The 23,914-nt window shown below is 41.4% G+C and overlaps 1 protein-coding gene across 3 annotated transcripts; it reads left to right on the top strand.

Moving 5' to 3' along the window:
- Positions 1 to 1,717: 1,717 nt before the first annotated feature.
- Positions 1,718 to 20,883, top strand: hps3 (HPS3 biogenesis of lysosomal organelles complex 2 subunit 1). Of its 3 annotated transcripts, none has more exons than XM_083970771.1 (24): positions 1,718 to 1,787; positions 2,526 to 2,720; positions 2,832 to 2,903; positions 3,565 to 3,658; positions 3,781 to 3,854; positions 3,955 to 4,167; positions 4,441 to 4,507; positions 4,674 to 4,762; positions 5,090 to 5,207; positions 5,644 to 5,797; positions 5,904 to 5,986; positions 6,470 to 6,644; positions 6,745 to 6,826; positions 10,739 to 10,896; positions 13,453 to 13,561; positions 13,660 to 13,928; positions 14,578 to 14,755; positions 15,002 to 15,235; positions 16,680 to 16,877; positions 16,989 to 17,183; positions 17,325 to 17,429; positions 17,986 to 18,192; positions 18,289 to 18,376; positions 20,150 to 20,883. In XM_083970771.1, the coding sequence occupies exons 2-24, from the start codon at positions 2,643 to 2,645 to the stop codon at positions 20,275 to 20,277; spliced, it is 3,168 nt and encodes a 1,055-aa protein (XP_083826897.1). In that variant the 5' UTR covers positions 1,718 to 1,787; positions 2,526 to 2,642; the 3' UTR covers positions 20,278 to 20,883. The 3 variants fall into 3 exon arrangements, with proteins under 3 accessions (XP_083826897.1, XP_083826898.1, XP_083826896.1); XM_083970772.1 differs by having other exon boundaries at positions 4,438 to 4,507; positions 5,090 to 5,198; XM_083970770.1 differs by having other exon boundaries at positions 4,438 to 4,507.
- The last annotated feature ends 3,031 nt before the right edge of the window (positions 20,884 to 23,914 follow it).

Genomic DNA, 23,914 nt, shown 5'->3' with positions numbered 1-23,914 from the left:
GTCTAACGCACAGCTGATGCAGGAGACTCTGGCTGGTGATATAGGAGCCTCGTCCTGGCACCGTGAACCCGGCGCTGCAAAGTTTCAGTCGGCGAATGACACATCAACTGGAGCTGCTTGTCGGCACCTCAGCTGAGCTCTGCAGGAAGCCACAACCCCGGAGTACCTGTCAGCACCGAGGGAGGGAGGGAGAGAGGGAGGCAGAGAGGGATAGAGAGAGAGAGAGAGAGATGCTGCCTTCACGCACTGGTTCGGTCCGTGTCATTTCCCAAAAACTTGTACAACATAACAAAATGAAACGTGACGCATGAAGAGGGTAGCCTAATTGTTAGATTTGAATCAATTTAAAGCTAATTAGTAGGCTAAAAAAAAGAAAGAAAAAAGTAGCAATATTAGCCAACAGACAGCAGTCTCAGCTCTAAAATACTTTCATGATACATATTTCTTTTAAAGTTAATTAAATCACACTTGTTTTATCCTGGAGCCTGTTTTTTTGTAACTATGGCTCTGCAAATTATAGCTTTGAGCTAAACTATGAACATTGATTAGCTGTTAGCTACAAGTGCTTACAGGTAGCCTAGGCTAGCCTACTATTTTTTTTTTACAGAACAATGCGAGTTTTACAGCTTAATTACTTTAAATGCTGCTATTTTTTTTTTATTTATTTTGTGATCACAGAAATTAATTAAACCAAAAGAACTGGGTAGTGAGGGAAAACCAACAGACCAAACGACTTTAGTCAAATGCATATTTGCTAATTTGTCTGTTTAAAAAAAAAATACTTGCTACATTACCTGTTCAAGAAAAAGTTTCCAAAACAGTTTCCGTTTCGTCATTTCAAAGTAAAACAAAAACGTTTGTTCTAAGCTACAAAATAAAAGCCGCAAAACAACACGTGTAACAAGAAGTCGTTTATGTGCATATTTCTACTTGCAAAAAGTGTTTCATATTCTTTAGCTGTGCTGAGACAACAGTGTGAGCAACACATCACTCTGCATGTACAAATAGCTACATTGTATCTTCTTCATGACTCCCTCTTCTTTTTTGTCAACTCCTGCGCCCATGTGGCATTTTAAAGTTACTGCATCCGCCGGATGTAAAGTTGCTTTTATCAAACTGCAAAACAATAAAGAGATCATTTAAAGGTGTTTAAAGTAATTTTCCTTCCTTATATCTTAAGGTTATTGATTCTCAGATCAACAAACCTTAAAATATAGAGATGAAAACTCTGATAATTCACTTTTTTTGTGATTATTGGATTTCAAGCTCTTTTTCTTTACTTAAAGAAAAAGAAAAAAAGTAGCACAGCATCGCATTGTCTAATCCCTGGATATACAATTCTCCCTCTTTACTCAGCCTTCATTCATATTTAATTTCTATTTCACTTCTCCATCTACAGTAGCCTATATGGTGAAGTAATGGTTGAAAATTGAATTAAACTGTTTTTATCTTCAGGTTTTAGTCTTAATAAAATCTCATTCTAAATTGAAAACAGTCAGAGGAAATTGTGGTGAATATATAAATAATATAGTGGAACAAATGTCTGACAAGGAAAAGAAAGAAGAAAGTCATAACAGAGGCAGATCCGCCCTTTAGCTCATGACAGCTCGGCAGCCAATCAGAGCGTCAGACGCGAGACGAACAGATACGACAGCCAATGGAAATCAAGAGGAGGCGGGCGCTTCGTTGTTGTGGTGGTTGACTTCCTGTGTTGCGGCGTGAAATCAATAAAACTGCAGCAGAAAATACAGAAGTAGGAAGAAAGGAGACACAAAACACTAAAGGAGGTAATACACCAATAATCGATCGTTGAATTTGTGTCGATACTGTGACGGTTCATCAGTTATGAGAATGTGTTAAACTGACGACGAACTATGTTAATCTGATTTGAATTGAAACAGTCCGAGCTGCTGCTGCTGCTCACAAGACTGCGGCATGTGATATCGATTAGAGAAAAACTCACCCAGTTTTCAGCTGCTGATGAAGGGCGGAGGATTAACTCAACATTTAAGTCAGTTCTTTGTTTGTTTGAGGTTTAGTTTGCACTTTATATTTGATGTCGACAGTGTGTTTATTGTGCTTTCAGACGAGAATGAGCTACAGCCTACACAAGAAAAGTTGTGAATGATGGTTTAGTTGACAAAAGTGGCAGTGACACATAAAAACAGCCACGAAGATCAAGAAAACAGCAGTAAAGATGCAGCTAATGTAGTTTAATTCAAAGTTTTTAAGCAGTTTTCATGTAATACTACTATTTATGGATTATCAAGTTACTACGAATTCTGTTAAATACTGCTTTTAATGCTGTTTTAAATCCTTAAACCAGTCATATGAAATCCATGCAAATGTTCATGAATGACATGATCCTGATTCTGTAAATTCAGGACATGAAATGCTGTGTCACAAACATGATAAATACAGTTTGCTCTTAAAGGAATTTGATAGTGGGTTATGGTATAAGATAAGTAGCCTGTTAGATATTTCAAACCTGCACATGTGCTTCAATGTGAATTTCTTTTTTGCAGTGATGGATGAAGCCTTCATGGAGCACACATGAAGCAGTTCATGGATTTCTCTGCATCACAGGAAGAGAAAGTTGCCTTCGGAGGCTGAGTAACATTCCCACCCTGGTACTGAATTGAATGAGTTCCCCCAGAAACAGACCAAACATGGTGCACGTGTACAACTGCCATCCGTTCGCCTCACAGCAGATAGTGCAGGTCAGTGGAGCCGCGTTCATACTGATTCAAAGCATGTGTGTTTCAGTTGTTGTTGTTGTATTATGGTTCATCTCACAGTACTCTCACCTACTGTCCCTCTCTGCTGCTCAGGCGGAGCAGGAGCCTGGACTGGTCTGTTGTGGAGGTGGAGCTCTGTTCGTGGTGGCTACTGGAGGATGCAAGGTGACCATAAACTATTCACAACTTCTTTGCCAATATCTATTTTCTATCTGCATTTTTGCGAAAATTACTTGTGTGAATCCACACAAAACAAAAAATCACAGCAGTGTGATTTTCTTTCATTAACATAGAGATGCACTCTATTAGGCCCTAAAATATCTGCGTACATGTTTACACATTTTGGGGATATTCATGAATGGCAGTGTTGATCATCTTGAATCACCAAATGCAGGTACAGCTTGCCGAAAAACTACCCCAGACAAGAACGCGCATCAGCGGTTTTGCATGAATTAACCTTGAAAACAACTCTGTCTCGTATCGTTCTGTTATTATCTCATAGCGTGGTGAATGTGCAGGTCACAACTTGTCCACCAGAGTGTTTTGGAGTTGTTGGATTGTGTATTTGATGAGTTCGATGAGGGAAACCAAGAAATCCCATGAGCCTCCGTAGCGTAGCTCTGAGCAGCTCACGGCTCTGCTCCGCCGTTCTAAAAACATCTTGCACCGACAATTAAAGGTAACGAACCTACTGCTAAAACTATAGGGATTATGGCAATGGGCCAATTTGCCAAAAAAAATTGAACTATCCCTTTAAAAAAAAGGGACCTGACGTTTTGAAATAAGAAGCTTCTGCTGGACATTGACTGTGCTGTCCTGAACCCAGGTGGAGGCGTACAGTCTCGACAAGGAGGGCTGCCCTCTCATCTGCCGCTTTGCCACCATGGGAACCGTGAGGAGCATCAGGCACAGCAAGATGGGTAAGAATAATCACACTTCCTGTCTGCTGTGGTCACAAGTCATCTATCACCTGTAGCTGACAGCAGTTAGGATTAGTTTAAGCTGGAGGATATTTTAACTTCCTGGGGTTTTTTTTCTTCAGGAGACTACCTGGTGACCATCGAGGAGAAGAACAGCGCCACCTACCTGCGAGCCTACACCAACTGGCGATACCAGGTAAAACCTTCACCAGCTGAAATTTCTCACAGATATTTAATCTCACAGAGGTACACCCCGCCCACGTTCTTTGTGTTTTTATGTCCTTCTCTCCACGCAGGCCGAGGAGAAAGCCCGCGTAGGGGTGCGTTTGTTGGGCCACCTCCTGGGTGGGGCATCTGTGCGGGGCGGAGTGCAGATGGAGATCATAGAGATCCCTCTGTCGGAGCGTCCCGTCTCTGTGGCGTGTTGCCCAGTAACAGGAGACCTGCTGGTCGGCTGCCAGAACACCCTGGTCCTGTTCACTTTAAGGAGACAGAACCAGCAGAACCTGGTAAGAGCTCACCTCCTCTGTGGCTGATATTGATTATTCTTAATTATGTGTATTTAAAACACAATAAAATAGCACAAGGACTGCTGTGGCCACCAGTGCAAGTTGAAGTCTCCATGACAGATTCAGTTTTGGAGGAGTGTCACTGCTATCTCTAAGGGCTCAAAAACTACTAAAATATCACTTTGTTTATCATTTAGCATGCCTTTGTCATTTTATGAGACCTATTCTAACCAATATTAATGGACTAATGGCATAGTTTTTCTTTTTCAGCAGAATCGGGGTCAGCAGAACCTCCAGAGCCCCTGGTCCAGCCCTCAGCAGACCCCCAGTCACAGTCAAGGTAACTCCAGTAAAATAACACACAACTGTGATTCATTCAAGAGTCATTTTGTTCTTCCATACCAACAGAGTAAATGAAAACTGCAGCTCTTATGGAGAAAGATGCCGATTCTTCTATCGTTTCCTCCTCTGACTGATCCGACCTCTCCTCTGTTTTCTGCTCGCAGGTCAGACCTCAAGTTCAAACCAGAGTTTTTCTGCCCTGGATTTTGAACGCTCAGTCATCGTGCACATTCCAAAAATCACACCGAAACAGGTTCTGTAGATGATTTAAATCTTCAATTTCTGTTGTGTTTATGGTTCAATTTATTTATCTGCTCCACGGACGTAGCAGTGAATACCACACACGGGAGGTTTAGGTACAGGACTTGTTGTTGGAGGAGTACCTAACCATTATCATAATCTATACTATACTATCTTAATTTTTACCAGAAACTGGTGGGTGACATCTTCCTGCAACAATACATAGACATGCTAAATAATTCATGATAATTTGACAAACAGAAGACTTGCATTTGGTTTTATTTTATTGCAATTTTGCTGCTAAACAGTTGTCTTTGTAACTGTAACACCTCTCCTCCAGGTGGCGCTGTGTGGAGGATACATAGCAGTGCAGGCAGAGCTGGAGGTGCTTGTACTGCAACTGGAGACGCTGTCTGAATCTAAAAGCATGGATGACTCATCAGATACAAGTAAAAGTGGTAATAACACAACTACACATTGTGTCTCTTTTCATGCTTGATACCATATGTGCTTGTTTTTTTGCACATACTGTTAAGAGACTTTGGTTATAGGTTTCTGACATGACTGTTTAGATTTGAGTTTAATACCGGCTGCAGGTTTTCTCTGTTACTGCTGCAGAAAATCCAGTTTTAGGGCAAAGGGACAATGTTTAGATTAGACCTTAACTTCTCAGTGATTTTTCCAGTTGTCTGATTTGTTTCAGTGTAAAATGCCCTGATTGTTTGTTCAGTGTCATCACTTCTGTTGCTGCCTTGATGTATCAGATTGAGGCTCAATTGCATTTAGGGTTAGGGTTTCTTGCAGGTTTCAGGATAGTGGTTTCATGTTTTTCTGCTGTGCAGTCAGCTAAGGATGAGAGAATGTAAATGTGTATATGTGTGTGTGTTTGTGCAGAAGACCATATGGAAGACCAGAGTGACTTTCTGCTCATACCGAAGCACCAGGAGTTGCTCGGCGATCGAGCTAAAGACTGCGACATCCCTGTCAGCATTGAAAAGACCGGGCTGGAGGACAAAGGACAATACACCCTGTCATATGTGCTGTTCAGGTATGTGTGTATGCATGTGTGTGTGTGTGTGTGTTTGACCTTTAGATCTTCTGAAAGTTCATTTATAGGATGAGTATTTTTCACCTTTGTCGTTTCCTTCCTGCAGGCGTTTCTCTCCAGAGTTCTTCCAGGGCTGCAGCGTGGAGGAGACACTGCTCCACTCTCTGCAGCTCTACCCACTCTTCACCAGTGAGTACGACACACGAGACACAAACAGATGGGTCATGATCAGTGATGAAGACAAAACACTGCAGGTCACTGGGTTAAGTCACGGGAAGGTGCTTAGTTCAAGTTCATTCGTTTTTAAGTCAGGTGAAATTACAGTACATTCATTTTTCATTTGAGGAATCCATAACAGGCAAAACTTTCTAAAGTTTGACAAAGTCATTTGCAAGCAAGATCATTTGGGGCTACTAAATTATTTCATTTGGTTTATTTGATTTATTTTACCCATAAAAATCAAACATTACAAATTCACTGTTTATAGTTTATTTATGGAGTGAATGTACAGGTAGGAAGGTTCATAGTAAAACCTTATCTGAATATACAAATTCAAAAAAATACACATTTAAAAATGTAAAAATGTAACTGAATACCGCCCCCTGCTGGCAACACACAAGTAGAGCTTTGTGTGGTTCAATAGCGTCACGTTTCTTCTGCGTCTCTCTGCAGGTAGCCAGTCGGTGTCCACAGAGGAACCGGCCTGTGTGTTCTGCTTCTTCTCCCTCCCCACCGCCGGATACCTGTACAATCTGAAGGGCGGAGTGGAGCTGCTCTCGGCCTATCAGTACCCAGAGAAGGTCCTGGAGGCGATGCTGACGGACCACCTGCTGCACGTCATAACGAAGTGCGTCTTCAGTCTGATTTCATGTGTAAATTCACAATTATCACACGTATATGTGGAAAACAAGTAAGTGTGTGTGTGTATTTCTGTTTGTACATGGTAGGAACGCCCTGCAGTGTTTCACAGTGCGCTGTTCAGCAGTGGCAGCCAGGATTGAAGACCCCTACATCGATACCACCATGAAGGTACGAGCATCATGATTGACTGGTGACTCCTGATCCTGAAACACTGCTCTGTTTATCTCTGATAGCTGCTTTGAGCTTTTTTTTTTTTAATCATATAGTTCACTGTATATGATTATGATTTTCTATAGCACAAGTTTTTTTTTCAACTAAAAGATGCAACACAAAGTGCTTTACATAATAATAAAAAAAAAAAACATTCCACCCACAATGGAGTACAGGGATGCAAACAGCGCGCCGAAAAGCGAAACTCGCTTTTTTCATGACCAATTAGGTGACTTGTGTGAATCATTCAGATCCGAAGAGTTTTTGTTTTGAGGGGGGGGGGTCTCAGCGTCTCAGCTGGGGTCAGTAAAATGTTTTTCTAACAGGCTGACAGTGACAATCACGTGAAACTGAGGCGAACTCATTCATGGTTTCTGATCATACTGATAACTGCCGACCTCCAATGTTGACGCGCGACGTGCGCGCTCGTTACCCAAAGCGGCGCGTATCCGCGTGCAGTCGGTACGTACATTACTGTGTCAGGCAGGTGTCTCCCACGGAGCTCTGCCCCGTTTCAGAGGTGAAGGAGAGACGTCGCCTCCGCGATGTAGAATGTGTTCAATTAAAGTGAAACTAACACATTATATAGGCTATGTCCATTACACACTTTTAGGCCTTAAAATGTCTTAAATTTGTTGAATTATTGTGTTCAAGTCTTAAATAATTTTAGACAGGTCTTAAATTTTCGTATGCCCACCATGGGCGAGCATTTCACTCGCATTTGCCCCTAAAAAAAAAAGACATGTGTGAACCGGGAAAATCACAAAAAAGAAAGAGCACAACCTGCGATTGGTCCAAAACTACAAATCCCACAATTCTCTGGCCTCAACAATAACAGTAGTTAGTGTAAGTAAGAGAGAGTGGAGCTGTAGGTGAAAAGAGGAAACAACGCACGTCTGGTCCTGTTCTATGTTGTTCGTTCACACCGTCACCGTTTATTCGTTACGTCCGCGGTGTAAAAGGCCGTGACGCAAAGACGCGATTAGGCGCGAGACGCGGTAGACGCGACTTTTTTTTTTGCGACGCAATACACGCGATTCTTTTATGGCGACGGGACCCTCGCGTCTTCGTCTATTTCATCGTGTTTGGTGGGAAGACCCACAGGGGCTTCCCACACAAACACGAGGAACGCTTTTTTTTCGCGCGAGCTTTTACGCGCAACCAAACGCGAGATACGCGAGAAATGCGATTTATCGCTCGTTTTCACTCGTTTCAAAAAAAATTCACGAGCCCGCCAACAACTTTTTTTTTTTTTTTCAAAGGAGGTTCAACTGGACTTAGTTATTTGTCTAGGAAGACGTTTCACCTCTCATCCATGAGGCTTCATCAGTTCATGTAGCATCTGACCAGGCTGGGACTGGACCAACTAACTGGTGTGGAGACTCAGTATAAGTCCAGTTGCTTTCGATTTAACCTCCTTTGAAATACTATGACCTGGACAAATGAGAATATGCACAGGCCTACAACAACATTTCTGCTCTCACCAACCATGGTTGAGGTCACAACGCTGCTGTAGCTGCTCTGGAAGTCCGAGACACTGAGGCCAAACGCCGCCGTCGCTTCTGATCCATGACGGCGAGTTCCGGGCTGATGAGCTACAGAGACTTTACAGTCAAAGAGGAGCAGAGCGTCGCTGTGTCGGACTGTTTGTTTGGATTTAATGAAGAAGCTGCAGAGTCAGGTGAGCAGAAGCTGCCCCCCCCCTCTCACCGTGGAGCCGCTGCTGTCTCACAGCCACCACCGACCCCTAGAATAAAACACCACCGACCCCTAGAATAAAACACCACTAAGCCGTGGACGGTCGCTGCGTGGATAAAATGCTGACGACCAAAACAGCCGCCACCAGGTCACTGACTGGAGAGTTTTAAAGTCTCAGCGCGGTGATCAGCAGGACGCTATACCCAGTACCGGCCAGCTCAGTACAGAGGGGGGGGGACGATAACGTGACGCACAGTATACTGTTATGAGACACATTATGCATCCCAACTGTCTTTTTTTTAGAGGATTTTTTTTTTACCAAGAATGCGCCCAAAAAAATCATGATCCAGGGGCCAAAATTCGAAACAAATATATATTTTTTTAAATCATAGGCTAATTCTCATTATTCTCCTGATGTCGGTTTAATGTAAACAGATTGCGCTGATATGCGTCATGTGACAGCGGGGCAGAGCTGCAGCTGCTGTGCTGTGATGGACCTGATCAGACTGGTGGTGGTCCACAGTCAATCAGTCCCAGATCCTCCACCGTCACCAGATCCCCCGAAAGCCCCCGCAAATAATACATCGACAAGAAGTTAAGTGGCAAGTTGCACCTTTTCGTCGGTTTATTATTTGCGGATTTTTTTTTTTATAGCCTATATAACGTCACTGCAACATGCGGCTCTCAGTGCTTGTCGGTGTTGTGTCTATAAATTGTGAAATAACTTTTCCTCGATAGAAATATGAGACGTGGTCGACAGGTTTCATTCATCCATGTTTTGGCAGACAATACAAATAACCAATGATAATGAGATTTCCACCGCGCCGAACCAATCATGTGGCTGGAATAGAGCCAGTCAACAGTAACATGTGCATTTGTTTGGGTTGCTGCAGATGTGCACATCAGCTGACACCGCCGGTAAAAGAGAGAGAGAGAATGAGTGTTGTCTCGAAAAAAAACAGTGAAGGAGAACTTGGACAAGTGACTGAAAAGACGCGTGGTGCGTAATGGGGACACCAGGCTGGAGCGGACCGCGGTCACGGTGCGGCCGCTCTGCTGCTCACCTCAGTGTGTGCGACAACTCATTCATGGTTGTCTCTGATTACACTGGTAACATCCTTCCTATTCACCTCCAATGTAGACGCGACGTGCGCGCTCGTTACCCAAAGCGGCGCGTATCCGCGTGCATTCGGTGCGACGGCCGCCGTTTTCCCCCCCGTGCATGTCCGTTGCTGTGTCAGGCAGGTGTCTCCCACGGAGCTCTGCCCCGTTTCTACGGTGAAGGAGAGACGTCGCCTCCGCGATGTAGAATGTGTTCAATTAAAGTGAAACTAACACATTATATAGGCCTATATGTCCATTACACACTGAATGGGATGTTAAATCCCATGTCTTTATTTCTTCTGTTTATTTTAATAGTATATGACTAACATTCAGTGAAGACCTAAAAATCAGTATCTCCAAAATTGAAATATTGCAATGCAATTTTTTTTTAAAGCATTTTTAATCTAGAAATGTTGGCCTTCTGAAAACTGTCCATCTATATGCACTCAATACTTGGTTGGGGTTGAACTACTGGAAATTGACTTTTCTGTGATATTGTTAATGGTGAGGCCCCCCCCCCCCGCCAGACAATTCCTCTCTTTTTTGGTCCTGACCCGTTTGCATCCCTGGGAGTAAAACCATGAATGTAAGTACGGATATTAAAAAGAAAATAGGATAAGATGAGTTTAAATAGTAGACAACAAATAAATAAGTAAAAATAATAAGTCTGAATCTTCTCCATCATCAACATCAACAACAGACATACAAAGGTTTTTTTTTCTTAAACAATAATAAACAATATGTAACAATTTAAGTGTATGTCAGAACATTAACATCAATATCCAAATGGACATCCCCTCATACAGTCACACATATAAATAAAATAAAATAATAATAATAAAATATTACACATTTACTTAATTAATTGGATAAAAAAATACAATAGTAAATAATAATATAACAAACATAAAAGTAATGAAATTAATTAAAATGAGATCAAATAGGGTCAATACTTTTCATGTTACCTGTATAACGTTTCCTTTTAAGTCATTGATAAGACGGACATAAATAACAAACTATAGTGTGATGTGTGTTCTTACGATAACCATGTTGTGTGTGTGTGTTAAGGCGTGTCCACCCAGCAGCCTGGAGGTGTGTGCGCTCAGGATGCAGCTGTTTATCGGTCTGCGCTCGGTGTGCGTCTACGGCCGCCATGTTATCCTGCTGTCCACCGCCGACTCAGAGGCACCGGAGGAGAACGAACGCAGCACGCAGCGCAGGAGCCTGTAAGTCACACACACACACACACACACACAACTATGATATTGTACTGGTCACAAACCTTTCAGCTTCATCAGACTCCTCGCAGGCACCGAGGGATTCATCATGACTTGGTGATACGTATGTGTGTGTGTGTGCGTGTGTGAGTAGACATACATGCATTATTTAGTAAAATATGTTACTGTGTGTGTGTATGTTGTGTATTTTAGCGAGTTGAAAGATCACACCATGCTGACTGGTATTTTCCTGGCGGTGGGAATCGATCCCGCAACCACACCGGCTCTGGAGAGTTTTCTATCACGCCCCTTCCTGTAAGACAAATCCCAACCCACCCAACCCCCCCCCCCCCTCTACCCCACAGTGTCTGGTGTCACGTTCAGGCCAAGCTGCAACAGCAGGAAACCTTCAAATTCCTCACCTGAGACTTTGATTACTCACCTAATGCTCAGCTACAGTTTCAGCCACGATGTCACAGAACAAGAAGATTTTTCTCTCAGCGTCCAGTGAAGCAGTGAAGCAGTGTTTTGTTTGTGTTTTCCACTTAATCCAGTGTGGCTTGCTGTGATCTAATAATGGTAATTAACCTGAACTGGAATATCCGAAAGAAGAATTTCCCCCATGACACAATAGATACAAGAAGATCACCATTTCACTCACTATCTTATTGCCTTGGTAACAGGAGGTAGAGGCCGCCGGTATTTGCCACATAAGCTTCTTCATTTTAGCATTAAAACTAAAATATTCATTAAATTAACAAAGAAATTAAAGTTTTAACCATTTCCTGCTTTAATTCAGACAGTTTATTGTTTATTTGCATTGAATTTTTTGGCAGTGCAGAGTAACTGCAGAATATAAGGAATAAAAGGTAAAGCCTTTTAAGAAAAATCTGAAGTTATTGACATTTAACAGCTGATAGTTTAATTTTGTCCATTCAATTTAAAAATCATACTGAAGCCCTGAAACAGCCAGTGGTTATTGTTGTTTCTCTGTTTGAGTTTATTGTTGATTCAGATTTCATTGTGATTTCTGCAGCTTGGTCTAAAGGTGACATCACTTCCTGTTTTAGTTCCTAAACCTAGACAACCATAACCAACTTAACTGACCCCAGAGTGCGTGTGACGTTTTTGCTCACAAACTAATCACGTGTGGACTAAAAATAAATTTAAAAGTTTTGTTTTGAATTGTACTATTAATTTTACAATTTTTTCTAATGAAAATGAAAACACACGATTTCATAACTGCATCTTTAGATTCAAACCATAGCACCTGCTCTAACAATGGATGCCTTAATTAGTACAGAGCTTTATTATTATCCGTCAATCCCTCAGTTATTGACAGTTAGGGACTCACACAGGTACAACAGGTGAGTGAGTGTGTGTGTATATGTGTGTGTTTGTATAATGCAACATATATTTGAGTGGATTTAGAAAAAGCATTCCACAGGTTTGAGGCCGCATGCTGCACGTAAGTAGACACAAACACAAACGCACATACTGTATTCACTACACATCCTGTTCACCACATAAAGATGTTTACATGTTTCACTTTAACTTGTTAACTAACTTCTCACTAACTGTTTGTTTAGTCATTGAAACTGTTGTACTACACATAGTTGATGTAGCTGTTCTTTCATATGTGCAACATTAGGACATTTAAGACTCATCATTTATCACCTCCATTCATGGAAAACGTCTTCTGGATAAAGTGTTTACGTTTTTCTATAACAGGAACAAAAATGGAAAATGAATTTGACATTTCTGGGAGTTCATAACGAGACTGTTCTTATACTTTCTTATAGTTTGAAGTAACTTTAAAGGGATAGTTCAACATTTTGGCGAATTGGCTCATTGCCATAATCCCAATAATTTTAGGAGTAGGTTCGTTACCTTTAATTGTCGGTGCAAGCTATTTTTAGAACGGCAGAGCAGAGCCACAAGCTGCTCAGAGCTACGCTACGGAGGCTAATTGGATTTCATGGTTTCCCTCATCAAACTCATCAAATACACAATCCAACAACTCCAAAACGCTCTGGTGGACAAGTTGTGACCTGCACATTCACCACGCTATGAGATAATAACGTAACGAGACAGAGTTGTTTTCGATTTTATCTGAATTTACCTTGAAAACAGCTCTATCTCGCTATTATCTCATAGCGTGGTAAATGTGCAAGTCACAACTTGTCCAACAGAGCGTTTTGGAGTTGTTGGATTGTGTATTTGATGAGTTTGATGAGGGAAACCAAGAAATCCCATGAGCCTCCGTAGCGTAGCTCTGAGCAGCTCGCGGCTCTGCTCCGCCGTTCTAAAAATATCTTGCACCGACCATTAAAGGTAACGAACTCACTCTTAAGACTATAGGGATTATGGCAATGGTCCAATTTGCCAAAATGTTGAACTATTCCTTTAAGACAAATTTAGGTTTTACTCCAGCTTCTAGACTCAAGAATTGGATCTAAAGTTAAGACACCTAACGTGGTGGTAACACACACATACAGAGGATTGGGCTCATTTCTCAGTTTGAACGTCCTTCTCTTCACCTCCCTGTGTTCACTGACACCTCAGGAGCAGGAAGTGGACGATCTCCTCTCCCAAAGAAACCAGCACAGCAGGACACGGCTGGAACCTGTATGTGGTCGACACCGTCACGCCACTCACCCTCTACCAGGAGATGGTAACACACACACAAACCCACACACCTGCACATTTCAATATTTTGGATTCGGGCAGATTTTCGCACTCTGACAGTGTTTGTGTGTGAACGTGCGTCAGGTTGAATACAGTCGTCACTACGCAGAGACCAACCCACAGGCCCAGAGCCTGCGACACCTCCTCAGTGAAGCTCACCTCCTCCTCCGCGCCGCCTTGATCCAAACACCGGAGCAGCAACAGACATGTGGTGGCGGCGACTCCACAGTGTCTCTGCAGGGAGGCGCAGACAGACAGGCTGCCGAGGGACAGACAGCTGCGACGATGGACAGACAGGAGCTGGAGGAGGCGCTCAGGCAGAACTGTGCACAGCTGGGAGACTGTTTCAGCAGGTACATGGACTCTGAAAAGATCAAAGTCTTGATGAAACTAAACAGTCGTATATGCGCAGGAAAATTAGGAACCAACTTTTAAGTAATTTTGCTTTTGACATTGGACATTTTTTTGCTGTTGAAAACAAACACCTGTCTCACAACACACCTACACACACCTCTAAACACACACAAATCATCTCTTAATCTATTCAGTTTAATATAAATCTATCTCCCATAAAAGCTCTAAAGTCAATATACCTTGAATTACATGGTTTTCCATTCATTTTTGATAAACTTAATTTATTTCATTTGATTTGGTTTAAAAACAAGTCCATACAAATTATTATTGAACATACAAACAACAAAACCCCAAACAACTAACAATCATACAAAACAAGATAATGACACATAACAAAAGGACAAAATAAAAAAGAGAAAGAAAAAAATATCATCATTATAAAAAATCATCATTATAAGAACATAACAAGAGCATATTGGCAGCAATTAGACCTTCACTCTTTGTCCATAGTGGACATGTCAGTTTCTCATTACTTTACTTTAAATTAATGTGAATATATGTTTGAAGATTTGCATTCACTTCTCATTGGTCATTGATATGTCTTGCATCAGCTTTTAGCTCTAGCTCTGCTCTCTCCCCTCCTGTAAGGTCTGGTCAGAAGGACTGCCACCTGGCTCTGCCGTACTACAGGATGTCAGGCCTGTCGGTCACAGAGGTGATGGTCAGGAACCGCCCGCTTCCCGGCAGCCCTCCCTCCTACGGCCCCGGCTTCCTGTTCTACCTGAAACATAATCTGTTGGAGGACACGGAGCAGAGCCTCAGTCAGGTACATGATGGAAAAAAAAATAAAACGTTATGCTTTGCTAAAGTTGCTCTGAGGCTCAGTCACTGGTGTGAAGTAATTGATCAGTTGTTAAAGACTGCAAATCAATATAAACTGCATGTAAATATAGAATACACAGTTTTAATGTAAGTACACCAGTTGTTTTCTTTGTTTCACAGCTGTTAATTAAAATTGTGTAAAATAAAAAAAACAATAAAACAAAAACACAACTTCATTTCCTCTCCACAGGAAGCAGCTGATGAGGTCATAGACATTTTCAGCCATTCGGATCCCTCGGAGCTCATCAGCGTGTGTGCCAGCCCGCCCATGTTAAGCATCAGCCCTGCGCGGACGCTGCAAATCCTCCAGCATCTGGAGGACACATCTGGCGTGTCGGTGCCACTGACCATCACCATGGCAAACATGATGCTGCGTTTGAACGACCTGCCGCAGTTCACACAGCTGCTGTACCGACACGCTGAGGTCAGTGGGACAGAGGACGAGTGAGGAGTGTGTTTGACACAGTGAAGAAGAAACTAAACCGTCCCAAAATATAAACAGTAAATATTTACAGCCGGAGCTATTAGAGCACATTAACTCCTCAGTAACTGTGCTGTATCTTATTCTACCAGTCAAAAGTTTGAGTTCAGCCTCAGAAAACTACTTTCCTATTTATCTTCCTTAGAGACGTTGAGCTTATGAATAATATATATGCAAATCAGTGAATCAAAAAAGTTTCACATCACCACAAATGTTACAGATGAGCAGGCTGGTGAAGCACTTTTTGCAATTTGCATCAATACAAAAAGTGATTTGGATATAACACGGCCCCATGTCTTATAGTCCATGAGCCAAAACCCCAAAACTGGCCTGCGGCAATCGAACAGTTGGGCAATTTATAGTTTGTTTTTTTGGCTTGCTTGACATCTCTAGTTCACAGTTTGGCATAATCTTTCGCTTTAGAGGACCCATGTACCTGAACCTGAAGGACGGAACTTCGCCACTTTGTTAGCTCTACAGTATTATGCATGCATCCAGAGGGATTGGCGGCAACAAGTGGTGCAAACAAACATTATCTGCAGGGCCTTCCTGTAACTGCAAAAGTCATTAGTGGCACACAAATTATGACAATGTGCAACATCAGAGAATGGCCACTATTGGGCTGTAGCATTTTTAAGGTCAAAATAGTGAATGCATGATAAATATTGTTAAGCTTCTCCTCTGCAAAGGTTATGTAGTGCCCTTCTTGTACCAATAAGATGGGCACGGTGGCTGGTCTTCGGTGTTCGGACGCGTGCGTGTGCGGTAAAACAATGAGTGCCCAAAACGAGGTTACACTAGTAAAAACAACATTTATTACAGCAAATACCTCTTTCATAGTGGCAGTCAGGACACAAAACGACACATCAAACACGGTCAAAAACTGTGTGCCTTGGACCAGCAACACCTGGCACTGATTGCCCTGGGTTTAAATCACCCCCGCGACCCGGAAGTGCGTGACGCCACTTCCGGTGTCAACGGAGGTTACCACAATAAACCCGCCACATAAAGAACAACAAAATAAAGGCTAAAATGGCTCCTACAGGTTATCATTCCAATAAATAATGTGGAACTTTTTATAGGAAGAAGAAAATAGCAACAAGAATTTGCCCACACTTTCGATTGGTGGCCTGGCTCATGGACTATTGTCAGTCACTACCAGTGCTGTAGTTGACTCCTGGAGGATGTGATGAATAATTTTGTCAAGTTTTATCCACTTGATCCAAAGTGACGTATAAATGACAAACCTTTCAGACGTTTTTGTTCTTTTTTGTTTATGGTGAAGTTGAGTTTTATTCCTTTTATTTGTGCTTTTTGGTTCAAACATAAAACTTGAAGACACCAGAGCATTAAAGAGACTGTTGAAATGTCTCTTGTGTGTGTTCAGATGCTGCTGGTGTACGGGTTCATCCAGGAGCCGAGGCTGCTGCTTCACGCTGGACGAGGAGGAAAACACAAACACGTCCGCCCCACAGAGCTGAGTCACCAGCTCACAAAGTCTCACCCAGGTCTGCTGGTGGCCGGCATGGTGGCGCTTCACGAGAACAACAAAGTCCAGCTCGACCAGGCTGATCACATATTCAAGGTGATTTATCACATCTCACAGCAACCTGCAGCAGAATTTTCGCTTGCAAGATCTTTATTTCGTCCATTTAAGTCAATTATACATAAATAAAGACTGTGTGTGTGTGTGTAGGAGCTGGGCTGTGAGAACTGCCTACAGGTGGATTTCTGGGAGGCGACGCTCATGGCCTCCTCACAGGAAGCCGTCATCCAGGAGCTCCTGTTCAGACTGGCCTGTGTTTACATCGACCGACTGACGACTGATGCGACCTCCAGCCTCACACACACGTCGCAGAGACGCAGGTCGCTGAAGTGCGCCGACGATCTGGTACAGCCATCTTTGTTGTCTTTGTTTGCCACACCTGTGGTAACTCATCTTCCCACATGGATAAAATGATGTATTTATGATCTATGATTATTCTTTTTTACATATCTTAAAATTTAGATATCACTTAATGTTTTGTTTCAGATCAACTCGTGCTCTCACTTCGGCGCCCTGTACCCGTGGCTCACCGTTCTCAGTCCACCTCACACCACCAGCTTCCAGCACCAGGAGTCGTTACACAAGCTGCAGGTAACAAGAACAAAGTTGATGCATGCAAAACATGCACCTTCAAGACTCAATAAGATTTGCTGTCAGTCCAAAACATGAGCAACACAATGAAATTCTGAGGTCCTGAAAGCAACAAATTACCTATTTTTATATATTTTTCTATCCTTGAAATGTTTTTTATTGTGTCATCATGTGTTCTGATGCTGTGAGACATGCCTATGGTGGTGAAACCAAAGAGGAATTTCCACTCTGTGGATAATAAAGTTTTCGTATCGTATCGTAAGTAGAACAGCAGCAGACCTAAGAAAGAAGTATAAATATGGGTATGAATCCAAGGACATGATGAACTAATAACAATGATTAAAGAACCAACACTGCACCTTTCCCAATACAGGAGGGAAATATCCAAAAATCATGATAAGAGGAAAACATTTACAAGTTAACAAAATTATAAAATCTTTGCAGCTTTCGTCAAAATAAAGTTGTGTCTTTTGTTGTCATTTAGGAATATGCTCATCTGTTGTGGTGCAGTGAGTTTAATCTTTATCACCCTGTGTGTGTGTGTGTGTCTGTGCAGTCTCTCCTGTGTGGCCCCTCCCTGTCTGTGGATTCGGTCCTGCCTCTGCTGGAGCGTCTCTCAGAGGAAACCTTGTGGGGCTTCAGCCTGCACCTCCTCTGCGCCACCAGAGGGGGGCAGTATGGCGGCAGCATCGAGAGGCTGCTGGACCGCTGTCCTCAGGCCATCATAGCCTACGCCAATCACCAGCTACAAGACAAAAACATGGTGTGTGTGTGTGTGTGTGTTTGTGTACAGAAGCAGTGGCCTAATCTGTCTTTTTCTGAACTTCCTGTCTGTGACTGCATTGTCTGATCTTTACAGGCGTTGTGGTGGAAGAAGCTGCTCCCAGAGCTCTGCAACCGCACGAGAGCTGCAGCCGACAACAGCATCCTACTGGCTGCTCTCAAAGGTAGAAACTCTCCCCACAAAGCACCTGTCACAGTTTTAACGTCTAAGGCCACATGTCCTGTTCTTATACTTGATGGTGGATCTCATTTAATGAAATGTAATGAAAATACATCTGATACAGGATATAGGTCCTCTACATCAGACTCAAAATAATGCCAACATACAGAAAATAAGCACAAATATACCATTAGAAACTTCAATAACCCATACATAATACAGTATCACTTAAAGGTTGACTATGTAGAAATACAAGAACAACAACAGAAAAAGAATTCCAGCAGTCGATTGCCAGACCGTTGCTAGGTAAAACGGGCCGTTGCTAGGGACTCCGCTCTGATCAGAGGACAGCAGAGGAGGAGAACTAAGCAGGATATTTACCTTATGTTTCATTTTTACCGTCATTAACAGCATAATAAATGACTTGTAGCTTGTTACAGGGACAGTGGAGGCTCTCTGCCTTCCACACCGCTGCTGCTCAGAGCCTCCGCTGTCACTGCTCTCCTCAAGTTGGAAAAAAAAAAAAAAAAGGAGCTCCGTGGCACCGAAAGTCCGCGACGATAAACGTGTTTATGACAGATAAGACTACACAAATACACCCATCCTAACAAGTATATGATAATCCATTGATCCACCGATTGATTATTAAAAAGGCTTGGTTGGAAACATACGCATACGACCGGGAGGAGGCAGGAAAACAGCTGAGAACTGAGCCACATGTCGGCTACAGGCAGGTACGAATGTAAACAGAACGTTGACAGATAGTCATTGTCGAGCCCGTCAAAAAAATTAAAAATAATAATTCAGACTAAAAAAAATTTTTTTGTGGAAAAGCAATACTTTCATTCTGTACCCCTCTAAAGGCCCCATGGATGTATTATTTTTGAAAAAATATAGCTTTTAATAAATATTCTACATATTCAACCTTTAAGTAATATAACAGAATACTCTGAATATAATCTTCCACATTACTTAAAAGAAAAACAAACAAAAAACCAAGGCTACAATTTTATAACCTTGCTTTATAATTATATAAAAAGCCCTTATTTGACCAGAAATAATCAAGTCTATTTTTAATGGTCACCAAATCTCATATGTTTTTAAATCTGTATATTCAATTTGGATTTTTTATTTTTTTATTTTTTTTATTTGCCATATTGTATAAAGGGAAATGAAAGAGTCAAAGTTCAAACACCAACCAGACTGGATGAGTCAGTCAAAGAGATCAGCTGTGTTTTGATGTTTTGGTGCCTGGAGCTGCTGGTGTCCTTTTACAGGTCAACAATCGAAGGCGTCAGAGTCCTACTGCATCACTGTACGGTTGGCTGGCTGCTCTGCTTGCGACAGGAAAGCACTTCAACCAGTCATCAAGAGAGCAGAGAAAGTCATCGGTTGCCCCCCTCCAAACAAACAGTCACATCCTTTCCAGACCCCAAAACATCATTAAGGACACAAACACACATGCTGCTCACCACTTGTTTGAGCTGTTGCATGCATGCTGCTGCATCAAATCCAGAACCAATTCACATCCATTCACAAATAGTTTTTTCCTCAGTGCCATAATCTCACTAAACAAACACTAAATAACTCCCCTGTTGCTTCTTCCACGCCAACACTGCACTTTATTTGACACCGTCTTCTTATTGTTCTCTGTTGTATTTTATGTTGTATTTATTAAATGTGTTGTGTGCACTCATTGTATTTTTAGTGTGCAATGACAATAAAGCCTTTTGATAATCCAGTAATTCAATAACCTGTCCGGTTTCCTTGCTAACAGAGACGCTGGTGGTGGTCGCCATGGAGACGAGCCCCATGGAATTCCTGGAGCTTATTCCCGACGACGGCACGGCGGCCTACTTCCTGCCTCACCTGTTGACGTGCAGCCAGAGACACCCGCTGATTTGAGAGACACACACACACACAGACACACACACACACTCACACAGGCAAATGTGTCGGCACTTCCTGGTTGACACATTTATTGACTGTTTCCCCCTTGAACTGCTTTGTCAGAGCGGCTGTTGAGTTTCAGTGTTTGCCCCAAATAACTCGTGACTGTCGCTGGCTGAGGATCAGTCGACCTAGAAACACTCAAAACAAAACCAAGCAGCCCTGTGGTCCTTTGACCTTAGACAATCATGCTTGTTGGCTAGAGCAGGCTACACACTGGACAGGTCCTATTTATTATAATATATTATTTAAATTCATTATCATATTTGTATTTCCTTTCCACAATATTTTTTTTTATCCAATCTGATGCCCCGGCAGCGTATTAAGACCATTTAGGTTAAAAAACAACAAGCTGGATGAGCGAGTGGTTTGTGTTTGAATTTGAAACCCAGGACATTCAAATTTAAAGTCACAAAGTTGCAAGAAAAACAAAACTCAAAAATGTTTGTTTCATTACATGGCCCGCAGTGAAACATCTTATCACTTTTCATCTGGATTTGGCAAGAAGGAAATATTCTTTATTTTAGCTCATAATCTACCTACGTATCGTTTTGATGAAACGATACGTAGGTAGAAATGTGTTTTCTTCCTTCCTTCATTGAATAGACAAGAACAAAAACCACCACAAATTTTAGAATTTCTTCCGTATACATTTGCGACTATAACTTGAAAATTTGGGAATTTTATGCTCAGAAGTTTAGGATTTCTGTCTGTTACTGCCACACTTTATTTTATATGTATCCTGTGGTCCCAAGACCAAGAAGTGAGCTTTGAGCAGTCTTTACCCCACTTAAAAAAATAAGATTTGTGCTTGCAGAGGTCTGCAGTAAAAAAAATTAAAAGCCTTTAGAGCTTCATGTTTTGTTGTGTTATTAATATCATTTAATCATTTACATGAATGCAAGGTAACATGGTCTCCACTGTTTCATAATTTCACAGCTGTTGAACCTACGACAGCGTATAAGATTAAGAGATTATTTTAGATTAAAAGACAACAAACAATCTAAGATGGAGGAGCGAGTGATTAATATTTTGAGTATGAAATCTAGGATGTTAAAGTTAAAAATCACAAAGTTGTAAGAAAAACAACTCGAAAATGTTTCTCTGAAGGATGGAAACTCATCTACATTTTGCAAGGTAGGCGGGCAGGTGTTGGTTGTTTTACATTACATGGCCCACAGTGGAACATTTTATCAAACTGGACTTTTAATCCGGATTTGGAAAGAAGGAAATAATTGTTTATTTTGGATGATTATCAACCTGCGTATCGTTTTGGTGCTTGAAGTTTCCTTCCTTGATTTGAAAAAAGCAAACAAAAAACCCCCCACAAATTTGAGACTTTCTTCCTTGTAAAAGTTTTCGCTTTCTCTCCTCCAGCTCATTCAAAACAGTGCACACAGACATGATTTTGGCAGTAAAACCCACAGAGTTACTGTCACACTTATTTACACTTATTTTTATTTTATAGATATTCTTTGGTCCCAAGACCATGAAGTGAGCTTTGAGCTGCCTTTTTTCCACTTTTTTTAAAATAATTATTTGCAGAGGTCTGCAGTGAAAAATAAAAAGCCTTTAGACCTTCATGTTTCGTTTTGTTATTTATGTCATTTATTATTTACATGATTGCAAGGTAACAAGGTTGAACTATTCTCTACTTTTTTGTAATTTCACAACTGTTGAACAGGAAGACACATGATTAGATCAACAATAAATATCCCAGCAGATATTGATCAGCCTGTAGCTCTGAGATGTGAGACATGAATATGAGAAAAATGTTCACGTTATATCTCAACAACGATCAAAAACAAGGCAAGTCCTGTAGATATCAAATTCTTACAACTTCCTTCTCGTAACTTTTTTTTTTTTTTTTTTTTAAATATTTCCTCCGCATGAGAAAAAAAGAAAGCATGTAAATGCCTTTCATGCTTTTGTGGCATCTCATCAAGGTGCATGAAACACCGAGGAGCAGGTTTTAAGTTTCTCACTAGTTTCAGTTTGAGAGAATTTTTGTGCTGAAGTTGACAGACCTATTGGGTACAGGTGTGCTATTGCGTGTGTGCACACATACTTCTAAGTGACCATGGTTTCACCAGAGAAATGAGGTGTGACATTAAACACTTTGCAGTCTTGACTTCTGGCCAAAAGATTGAGGAATAGTCACTGTAACCAAACTGCAGTAAATGCACTGTTGAAAAAAACAACAGCAGCTGAGTTATAAAAACTCTTGAAATAAATTAACTATGATACAATTTGATTTATATAAACTTGTCAAAAGCATGTGTCGAAGTACATTACAAAAGATTTAGAAACAACAGATTATAAAAATGCAAAGACTAAATATAAGAACAAATGCAATGAAACCACTGGATAAAATGATTAAATAACAATAATACAAATAATGGAAATATGCAAAATGTTCACAAAGTATTTATATGCATGTAAAAAAAAAAGAGGGAGTCTTGTCCGTGTTTTATGTTATTTTTACACCATAGTGTCACTTCAGGGCCAAACAGTTTAACATAGTTAAGTGATCAATTGAAAGTGACTCAATCATCAGGCTCATGATAAAAGCAGAAGGGGTTGATTGATGATATCAGTTCTGTATTGTCTTATCAGTCTTATCAGTCTTGTCAAACCCCCTGACATTTAACCCCTTTAATGGTAAATAATTGAGATTAAATATGACAATGAACCAACCAGAGTTTAGTGACTTTTAAACCTGCAACATCATCACAACCTGACCAATCACAGCCTGAGAGGACGACTCTTGAGCCAATCAGAGCTCCAGACTCTGATGGATCTCAGCTTGAGGTAATGAGAGCTCAGCTGGTCAGATGTTTGGAGGACCACCAGCACCAGCCGAGGAACAGTTGGAGGTCGAAGTGTAAAACCAGAGAGGGGATGGAAAGCTGCACAAGACATAAAAACAGTAACAAGAGACTAGAAGATTGAGACGGAGGTGATAAAAAGGAATAAAGCTAAATAAGGAAACAGAGAGAGGTGGTTTGGGACCTTAACACTCTGTAGGATTTTAAAGAAGCTTTGGAGGTTTTAGTTCTTATCTGAGAGGATGAAGCTGGGCGAGAAGAAAGCAGTGTTACAGACCTTCACAGAGAGCATAGAGATGGAGCTGTTCACCTCAGGGAAACCCTGGGGAGTGACAACAACACGGGAGAAGGAGGAAGAGGAACACAGCTTCCATGAGGTAGGTGTGTGTGTGTGTCACACCCTGCACAGCGGGAAACAAAATGGAAACCTGAGGAGTTCTCTGCTCATCCTCATTCCATGTGTGTTTGATTGGAGCCAAATTGGGGTCACATGAAATCTCAGTCTCTTCCACTGATCCATTCTATTAAGTAATCACTGCCAGGTTAATATGACTGAGCCACATAAGATATTAACGTGATAATATTTATAAAAGCATGTTGTGTAGATGTTACTGTAGTGGTCACATTTTTGCATATCAAATAGAATACTTTCAGAAAACAACTCAAAACTCATCTGTTGAGACAAGCGTTTGGTTAATCTCCACTACCCCACTATTGTTTTTATTTTTTATTTTTCCTGTGATTGTGTCCTTGTGTAAACTGTG

This window comes from Trachurus trachurus, assembly GCF_905171665.1.
Source record: "Trachurus trachurus genome assembly, chromosome: 4".
Taxonomy (NCBI): Eukaryota; Metazoa; Chordata; class Actinopteri; order Carangiformes; family Carangidae; genus Trachurus; species Trachurus trachurus.
This window is presented reverse-complemented; position numbering and strand designations above follow the sequence as displayed.